General features: G+C 38.5%; 1 protein-coding gene across 2 annotated transcripts; it reads left to right on the top strand.

Annotated features, from left to right (window-relative positions):
- The first annotated feature begins 3752 nt into the window (after positions 1-3752).
- eif3k (eukaryotic translation initiation factor 3, subunit K) lies at positions 3753-8744 on the top strand. Of its 2 annotated transcripts, none has more exons than XM_047594152.1 (8): positions 3753-3941; positions 5006-5104; positions 5230-5350; positions 6458-6532; positions 6732-6798; positions 6939-7016; positions 7192-7317; positions 8586-8744. In XM_047594152.1, exons 1-8 carry the CDS (start codon positions 3880-3882, stop codon positions 8615-8617), a joined length of 660 nt encoding a protein of 219 aa, XP_047450108.1. In that variant the 5' UTR covers positions 3753-3879; the 3' UTR covers positions 8618-8744. The 2 variants fall into 2 exon arrangements, with proteins under 2 accessions (XP_047450108.1, XP_047450107.1); XM_047594151.1 differs by having other exon boundaries at positions 6455-6532.
- Positions 8745-10045: the final 1301 nt, after the last annotated feature.

The raw sequence follows: 10045 nt of genomic DNA, 5'->3' as shown, positions 1-10045 counted from the left end.
CTAAATAGAAGGTCAGGATGTCCTCATTCATCAGTGTTCATCTTCTGGGCGCCATGAACGTGTGCCCTAAATTTAAAGACATGCCACCGAGCAGTCAGTCTGAGTCGAAAACAGGAAACATAACGATGAGTTTTTTCTCAATTGCTTCCTATCTGATGCTGTTTTGCCATTTGGACGTTGCTGCTGCTGCAGAACATTTAAAGTTTCTTCAAGTCCCGGTGTTTGTTTGTTATGGGGTTAAGTAAAAAAAAAAATCTGCCATCTTGTAACAATAAACATCTTAATCATTTGACATTTATCCTCCCTCTTCCCACGGGGCTCGTTTGTGCCTGGTGGCTCTTAAACGCCCACACGTGACAGACACACATCACAGGGCAGTTAACCACAAATAACTGCCTCGACCTTCAACAGCCCATGGAGCATGGATGAGGATATTCATAAAGATGCTCATCGTCAATCAAAACGCACGAAGCATCTTCAAACCCCCTTAACGGCTGAAGAAGGAACCAGACGTTAGGAGTGGGTACAACCTCCTCATGTCTGCTTGCGATTCCTCCTACAGAGCACAAACTAATATATATGTTCTTTAACATTCCTCTTATGTTATGTTAGCATGCAACATACTATGCCACACACCGATCAGGCATAACATTATGACCGCCTGCCTAATATTGTGTATTGTGGTGACTCATCAGAGAATGCACATGGGCCTTCTGAGAGTGCCCTGTTGTATCTGATAACATACTATTGTTAGTGGGGTAAGCCGTATATTTGATATATATATATATATTTGAGTACAGAGCCGTATATTAGGGAAAGTCTGGCCAACTCAAATCATGGCCGCCATGTTGGATACGTCAGAGGTTAGATTCTACAGTGTGACCCTATGGGGCGGATGTGCTATGTGGAAATAAATGGATAATTTTCACCATTAACGGGCCTATAAATGTTATCGCCGACGTCTGTCAACATATAAAAGGCCCTCACTTAAATACCTCAGCGTATACTTACTTTAAATATCTTAAATTAGTCTGTAAAACGCGTTGTGGTCCAAATCACCTGTCAATCACAGAGCCGTTAAAAAGCCGTTAAACGTTTGAAATTGATCAGAAAAATTAAAAATGGTGAAAATTAAACTACTCTTACTGTATTTAGTATTATAAAATTAGGACGCTAGCCATAATAACTCAGTAATAACCGGGAAAAATTACGTGGACATTAATTACACGTAAATTCAGTCAGACTACACACTACCTTTAGTGTAGATAACTAGCTAGCATAAGGCCTTTTAACTTCAAAACTTCATTCATTTCTAAAGCGGTGTTGGGCGTTTTTGAGACCAAGGTTCACATTAATGATGGGATGACTTATTTTTCCCATATAAAATCTTAATAAATGTCAAAGAGAGACATTGACATTTAACGTTACCTCACATAATAATAGGGAGAAATCAGCTGACGTCCAGTTCTTCCTTTTACTCTTCTCCTTCCATAACTTTACCCGTTTGTGTTCACTGGGGAAACGGTGGAGTTTACCCCGTGTTTTCCTGATCCTGAGTTGGAGCCGCAGCCTGGCATATTTTAACTTTTAATCCAATTTTATTCTCTGTCATTGCCACTTCTCTATGGGTGAATATTGGTCAGATGTATCTAACATGGCGCCCGTGAAACACGTGACCAGCTCAGAACCAATCAGCATAGAGGGATAGATCAGACGGTCTGTTCCATAGTTGGACAGACTCTAATAACACACGATTCTGTTTGAGTGGAGGGGCCAATGGTCATAATGTTGTGGCTGGTCAGTTTATCATTTCATGTCGTCATTTAATATCAGGCTATTGGGGTTTATGTGAAGTTATGTTATATTATTTAGTTTAGTCGATTTATTTCAGTCATGTAATAACAAGTACAATAAACAAAGTATAAAAGTACAGACACAAAACAAAACACATTGGTTATTATACTGCATCTTCCTGCTTGTTGTCGCGCTCATTGCTTTCACAGTCTGAGGTTTAATAGCACCTTTCCATCAAAGTGTAAGACTCACACCTGCAGCCTCCTGCAGGTTTCTCCTTCCTCCTTCCTGCAGAGCTACAAGTGTAGTGCAAAATCAGAAGTAACAATCATGCTATTCTTGGGGTGGTGGCGATAAGATCATTCAGTCTTTAAATACCTATTTTTTTAAGATTACTGGTATAAAAATAGTGACTGGCGTTCTTTCTCATTCCAGGAACTACAACTTATTTTACATGCATAAAAGATTTCTTTTAATAGTTTCAGTGCCACTTTCTCACCATGTTGCTAATTAAAGGTTTTATTACTTCTACACACACTATTTACTAGTGTTTAATAGATCAGCTCTAAGAGGTTTTGACTTAACTATAAATGTTAAGCTAATGAACCATTAATTACAACTTCATACGTTTTAATTGATAGAAAAACAATATATCATAAACTGGGAAAGATTCATCATTAAAAATTGCAATAACTTCAAGACTTTACGTGTTTGACGCCTTCAAATTCCATTCACAGACTCACACGAGTAGATGAATCTACTTTATCTTCATACATGTATGTTCAGGGCTACCTGTCTGTCAGCTAACGATGCCAAAGCTATAACAACCAGGTGAGGCGTTCACTGCCCTCCAGTGGCCACGGTGAGGAACTGCAACAGATTAAATGCATAAATAAGAAATAAATAAATAAGAATAAATAAATAAAACGGTCCACGAAAATTACTTTATTGAAACTATAATTGTTGTTTAAAATTAATTAGATAAATAAAATACATACAGATAAGGTTTTAAAGTCTTTTATTTTGGACATGGTTAGATCGTTTTCATATAAAGTTAAATTCCTGCACACAAAAGATGACAGGTTTGCTTCCAGGGAATATTTTGTGATTTTTATCAATATCAATACATTCTGATCTGAGGAGGTCGGCGAAGCTAAATATCACATTATGGTCATGCAAACAAACTATGACATTAGCATTAAAAGTCAGAAAAACTAATCTGCTTTGAGATAAAACATGAACGTGTCTCAGACTGAGCTCTATAAATAAACGGATCTCATTAAATCAGATTTGTAAATTCTTGTAAATCTTTACCTTTATGAATACTCTTTGAATTCTATTATTTGTCATCTTATTTATGACCAAATCTTAATAAACAACAATTACAAAAAAAAAAAAGAAAAAAAAAAGAAGAATTCTAACAGTTAGCAAATTAAATTCGTGTCAATGAGAGCAGATATTTCAACTTCCGGGAAATACTTTTAAAATACACTGATTGAGTGAAATAAACTATAAAAAAAATGCTCATGAATTAATCACAGTGATGTGTAAAGAAATAACAATTAGCTAGAATTAACCTTCTATATGACAGTATAACAAGGGACAATTGCAGTTCCATTCATTTAAAGGTTTATATTTATTTCATATTTAAACTGCTACGTCAGTAATGTCAAAAACAGGTGACCGGCCACCGTAGTGGTTGTAGTCTGCGCGCAACATGCAACTACCGTAATAACAGTTGTTGTAGTCTGTGCGTAATCCTTTTTTTCTTCTCATTCATAAAACGTTAAAAATGGGGAATTTTTCGGGGTCAGCTTTAACCGGGGAAAGGTCATAAGAAAATGGGGACTGTCCCCAGACATAGGAAGGTCTGGTCACCGTACAGTACAACAATATAGCGTAGTTAGGGAGTTAACTGTACCGGTCCGTGGATATTGTCCGTCGACAGCTTCCGGTCCGCCTGTGCGTCGCTCTTTCCGGTCCGACCCCTTTCTCCATCCTCCCCGGTGCCTTTTCTAGTTTGTGGCCCACGTGTGGAGTAAAGTCGGTTTTTCGCTCAACGTTTCATCTAAAGATCTGGACCAAATGGCGTCGTCTATCGAGCAGATGAGGGCGAACGTGGGGAAGCTCCTACGAGGAATCGATAGGTACGAACGAGCCGCGATGCGAACCGACGAAGAGGCTAACGGGCTAACACCGGCTAACAGGCTAACGGTAGCTTAGCCTGTTTGCTAATGTTTTAAGCTATCAGTGGCGGTAAACCCATTTACGAAGGCTTTAAAAACAGCTAATTAAGTTTAGGTTGGGTGTTTTTTATTGATCGGAGCCAGTGTAGATTATGCAGTAATAAAATAAATAAGTGAAATATAAGATGAGGAGCTGTCATGTCAGATCTGTCAGACTTTACTGCAGTGAACTGCCAACATATCTGTTGGTTTATTGGTTTAAAAGTAGCTACAAATGGGCATTTCATGCTTATACTCACAAACAATAATACTTCTTTACAAACTGATTAAATTACGTTTAAACAAGGTTAATGGAAGGAGGTGATAAAACCTGACAATGGCCCCAACAAGCTGATTCAGATTATTGCAGACAATGGAAACATGTTTATTCACTTATATTTGCTGTTTTTACTTTATGTTACCTGTTTTGTTCAGTTGTTTAATTACACTGTTGTCATTCAGATTTGTGATGGAAGAAGCTGATGTTCCAGGGGTTTCGGTGCAACATCATAACATCATAATTGTGACAAATATAAACTCACAAGATAGAAAAGAGGAGGATATATTACTGGGAATAAATAATATATTGCGTGAAAACATTTCTTACACAGGAAATAAAACATAAACTCAGATTGTCTTTTAAAAATAGATTAAACTGATAGACACTTATCCGGTTCAGTACAAATAATAATCACTTTATTTATTACAGTATAAGACTTATTTTTCCTTTAAACCTTGTAAATAGTGTTGCCTCTCCATGTTAAGCTTTTTTGTTTTCTTGTTATTCTACTTAGTCTTCATATATTTATTTAGCTTTTAATTTATCTGCCGGTTTGTAGTTGTTTCGGATTTGTTGCAGTCAAACTTGTCCTGCTGTTGTAGCATTTTTTGTTGTAGCTGATGTTGTAGCAATGAAGCGCAGATCTCATGAACGCTCAAACCTTCTGTTCTCGACTCTCAGTGAATGATCTCGTCTCTCCTCTCAGGTACAACCCAGAAAACCTCGCCACACTGGAGCGCTACGTGGAGACGCAAGCTAGAGAAAACGCCTACGACCTGGAGGCAAACCTGGCTGTCCTGAAGCTGTAAGTTACACCATCACCACATCGCCAGCTGCTTTCAGATCTAGACAAGAGTGGTGGACACAGTTTGATCAGACTTGATCACTCATGAGGCCTGTTTGACATTAAACCTCTTCCTTCCTCTGCAGGTACCAGTTTAATCCAGCCTACTTCCAGACTAACGTGACCTCACAGATTCTGCTGAAGGCTCTGACCAACCTGCCACACACCGACTTCACTCTGTGCAAGTGCATGATCGACCAGACACACGTATCCTTTTGGTGCTGTTTCATCTGACGCTGTGTGGCTGCTGCTTTTCTGATAGTGTCCTGATAACATGTGTTAAAGTTTACTGTCCACAAAATTACGCTGTCTGTATAAGATACGACTGTCTCTGTGCAAACCAGGAAAACTCCAGGGTCAAGTTTACTTTAAGACGGAGATACAGAATAACTTATATAGTTAGATTTTAAGTATTTTGCAAAGCAGCCTCAGACAGACCCTCTGATTGGTATCTTCTAGTTGTTCTTTCTGCTACAAAATGTCGCTCTTAGCACCTTATTCCTTGACCCCATGAGCCCTTGCATGAATTATAGGTGTGACTTCCGGTTATGAACTGGAATCAGCATGTGTTTACATGTTAACTGCTCGTTATAAATCCACTTTCTATGAGCGAACAGTGTCCTCCACACACATTAAATCATACCTGCTGATGTTCCTCCTTCTAAGCAGCCGCTGTCTCTTTATTAAACACATTGCACATTTTACAGAATGTTTCACATTAAATTCAGTCGTGCAAAAATAATAACACAAACAAAGTTGCCAGGGGGACGTGACACATAAGAACAAAACAAAAAGAAATTAGGAAGAGAAAGAAGGAAGAAAAACGTGCTACATTTTATACATACAAGTTACATTTCATGCACCCAGAGTCTTTTCTGCCATCTTATTTTTCCAGTCACTGATCGATTGTAAGTATAATTTAAAGTCCTGCATGGAACATGGATAAAATCGTTAAGAGATTAAAACAGACGTGCAAATAAACTGCTACGGAAAATAAAATCTGCTACCAGCCAATGGCTCAGTGCAACTTCCAGTGTCTCACAGGAAGTTGCACTCATTTGTTTCTACATCAGTGCCCCAGGAATAAGGTGGATTAGATGATATCTATTTCCTCCCCCTCCTCTCCCTTGCATTCTTCGTTTTCAAACTTACAGAAAAATGTCAAATTTACAGAAAAATGTCGTTATTTGAACATATTGTGTGATTTTGCAGTTATGACAGTCAGTAGTACTATTGTATATGGTGCAGGTGGTGGGGCGGGGTGGGGGGCTTTGTCTTGGGGTCGGGGGCATTTCCTTGACTACAGTGTCGCAGCAAGAGGAACGCCCCATCAGACAGATCCTGTACCTGGGAAACCTGCTGGAGACGTGTCACTTCCAGAGCTTCTGGGTACAACACAAACACACAAACACACAAAGGCATAGCCTGAAAAAAACCCCACAGTAACGTCAGTAGATGTGGGATCAGGTTTTAAATTACTGACTTATCTTCTGTATGTTGCAACTCTGCACCTTTGTCCAAATTCCTTTTGCTGTCTTAATTTTCCAAACTTGTGCAACAGTTTTTCTGTTTCTTGTCGTCATGACAGACGAGTCTGGAGGAGAACAGGGAGCTCATCGACGGCATTACTGGATTCGAGGACTCTGTGCGCAAGTGTGAGTATCGTCCTCTGATTCACCTGAGTGAATGTGAGCAGGTGATGTTATGGAGCAGTAACAGTCACATCTGGAGGGAAATGATGAGATGACACGAATGAACGAAATCAAGAACTGAACGTTTTCTTCTGTCTTTTCAGTCATCTGCCACGTCGTGGGCATCACCTACCAGACCATCGAGCACCGGTTACTGGCCGAGATGTTGGGAGACCCGCTGGGTAAGACACAGGACACCTCAGTCCACCCAGATGTTAATACTAGAGACCACGGACCCCCCCCCCAGACTAAAATAATCCAGTTTAACTTTAAAGCTCCACTCGTTTCGTGTATATATGTCATATCAACAATAACATAGGTGTCGGGACTGAACCTCGTTCTCTTGTGCGTTTCCAGACACGCAGGTGAAGGTGTGGATGAATAAATACGGCTGGACGGAGAACGAGGAGGGACAGATCTTCATCTTCAACCAGGAGGAGAGCGTCAAGCCCAAGAACATCGTGGAGAAGATCGACTTTGAGAGTGAGTGCAGCTGCTCACACACACGGATGGTTAAATACACACACATATATATGTGTGTATATATATATTGTTGGCAAGATCCAGTATCTCACCTTTATTCATAGTGTCTTTGTGTTTTATACTGAATAATGTCTCAACTGTGAGAATTTGCTTCTTCTTCTTCTCTTTTTTTAATTATTTGTGGCTTTTCAGCTGTTGGTCAAGAAAAATAATCATGAGAAACACAAACAGCTGTGTGTGTGTGTGTGTGTGTGTGTGTGTGTGTGTGTGTGTGTGTGTGTGTGTGTGTGTGTGTGTGTGTGTGTGTGTGTGTGTGTGTCAGAACTTGGGGAAGTGATATATATATTTTGAAACAAGCTATAAATGTCACAGTTTGAAGCAGTGATAAAAACATCTTTATAGAGAGTACGTATTGATGTCACTGCTGCCCGAGGCCACGCCCCCCTCCCTCAGTAAATAGAGAGACCAGGGAAAATGTGGATTATCAGGTCAAATTAAGGACAACTGGACTCGACAATGATGCATACGAACTACCAAATAACAAATGGTCCATGAACATTAACATGTGGCCAGAAATCCGTTCTCCTGATATTTATATGGACCTGATTTCAATAATGCCAGGAAATACTACACTGATACTACAGTATGAACTTTGGGTACTTTTTACAACACAGCTCCACAGGCTTTGTACTAGAGGAAAGTGAATTAGCCTCAGTTTTAGTTTGTCTAAGTTATTGTTATGATAAATGGAAGATGCTAACGCTAATTGCTTTACTGAGAAGTAACGTTAGCCATAAAATACTGTAGTGTTAAAATGATGACGAGACGTGATGAGAAATATTCAGTTTATTACTTTATTACTCATTGTTGGAACTGAAATAGTTCCTGTCGGTCGTAACTACGACAAAACAACAACATCCACAGACTGATCTGACAGAACCTCCAGGATGTAACTTAAGAAGTAACTTTATCTTCATCAATAAATACAGCATAAAGTAATATTACCTGACACTAAATGAACCACAACACCAGGTTCCTGTGTCTGGATTCCAGTTTATTGTGTGTTTACACTACAAAAGGAAACGAGGTCACAGCCAGACCTTCAAATACTTTCTGACCGTGTTTAAAATGAAAACTGGCCACTTGAGTTCAGATCGTCCAGGACGGATGTGAACACAGCGTCCACAGTTTATGGTCTGTTCTCATGTTGACTGGAGTCAAAGTCTGACATTGATTTTCTTTCTCTTTCTGTTTTTGTCTTTTCACAGGTGTATCCAGCATCATGGCCACATCTCAGTGATGCTAACAAACAAGCAAACAAACACATTACACAAATAACACACTCAAACACACCAGTGATGAAAGTCGACCAGGTCATTTGTTTTCGTAATCGCTCTTTTCTCAATAAAGGTAATTTATCATTTCCAGCCTGTCTCCGTTGTCTCCGTTGTCTCTGGTTTCGGTGTTTTCTGTGTTTTCGCTCCCTGCACTGAACTCTCTGCCAGCTCTTCCTAGAACGGGTGTTGGTTGTTATTATTCTGATAATGAAACCTTGATTAGTCATGAGCTGTTGCAACAGATGGACGATCATTTCCCACATTTCACGTGTTCAGCAGGTTGAAAATAATGTTTGCTGCTGGTGATCTGCAGGAACACATTAAAAAAAACCCAAACTCATCAACTATCAACTTCATGGTGTTTTGCAACATTAATAAAATCCTTAACATTAAATCCCTGTAGAAATATTGTAGAATTGAACTAGTTCTATATATTATTTTCTTTTAGGAACCAAGATGAAGATGCTGGATTCATAGAGGAAACTTTGCCCCTTAAACCGTTCCTCAGCTTATCTGACTTTATTCTACAGGTTTTTTGTTCTATTGTAACATTGTCCACCTCAACAAACATATAACACAGAAGAGATATCTTGGATTAATATCTCACCCTTAATGGATTTGCTCCGTCTGCTCCCCCTAAAAAATATAAGTTACTATTGACAAAGTGAATGTATATCAGTTTATTTATAAGTACTTACATAGAAAACAAGATCTTCCAGACGCCCTTCAGAATTTATTTATCTCTACCTCAGATGTTCACACACATCAAACTAGACTCGGAATGAATTAAATCCATCTGTGTCCTCTCATACTGCCTTTAAAAAGCAGCTGAAAAATATCTATTATCTACCTGAACCTACAACTCATTCTTTTTTGATGAGCTTTTTCCCCTTATGAATTTAAATATTACATATATATATATATGTGTGTTTTTATTGGCCTTGTTTAATGATGTACAATTGTGGAAACTGCCAAAAATAATAATAACATAACTGAGCACATAAGTGTGGTCAACAGACGATGCTACGTTCTTAGAAGAATTTATGGTTTAATCAATGAAAGTTAAATAAATAAATAAAACTAACTTGTCTAAATGGATTTGAGTTAAGGAGCAGGACTCCATGAGGTTTTACTTCCTCCTTCCTCCTTCCAAGTGAAAACAGTTTTTACTTTTCAATGATTTGTCTACTTATTAATCCACCTGTTCTGGTTTTTCACTACTTTCTTTGTTCTTATCTATTTATCGCTTTTATTTATCTTATATTTCATCACTTACATGTTCAAAATAAAGACACTGAATCAAAAATGAAATTAACTTAACCCTGATAACACTTTTTTTTGTCTGAATAAAATGACATTTTCTACAACATCACATGTTCATGCAAATGAAG

Source organism: Mugil cephalus, chromosome 9 (genome assembly GCF_022458985.1).
Source record: "Mugil cephalus isolate CIBA_MC_2020 chromosome 9, CIBA_Mcephalus_1.1, whole genome shotgun sequence".
In the NCBI taxonomy this organism is placed as follows: Eukaryota; Metazoa; Chordata; class Actinopteri; order Mugiliformes; family Mugilidae; genus Mugil; species Mugil cephalus.
Note: the sequence above shows the minus strand (reverse complement) of the source record. Positions and strands in the feature narration are given on the sequence as shown.

Excerpts from the sequence above, each read along its gene's own strand:
- eif3k (XM_047594151.1), top strand. The coding sequence starts at position 3,880 with ATGGCGTCGTCTATCGAGCAGATGAGGGCGAACGTGGGGAAGCTCCTA. Across the intron at positions 5,351-6,454 it reads GCATGATCGACCAGACACAC|CAGCAAGAGGAACGCCCCAT; the intron begins GTATCCTTTTGG and ends ACTACAGTGTCG. Across the intron at positions 7,017-7,191 it reads GATGTTGGGAGACCCGCTGG|ACACGCAGGTGAAGGTGTGG; the intron begins GTAAGACACAGG and ends GTGCGTTTCCAG.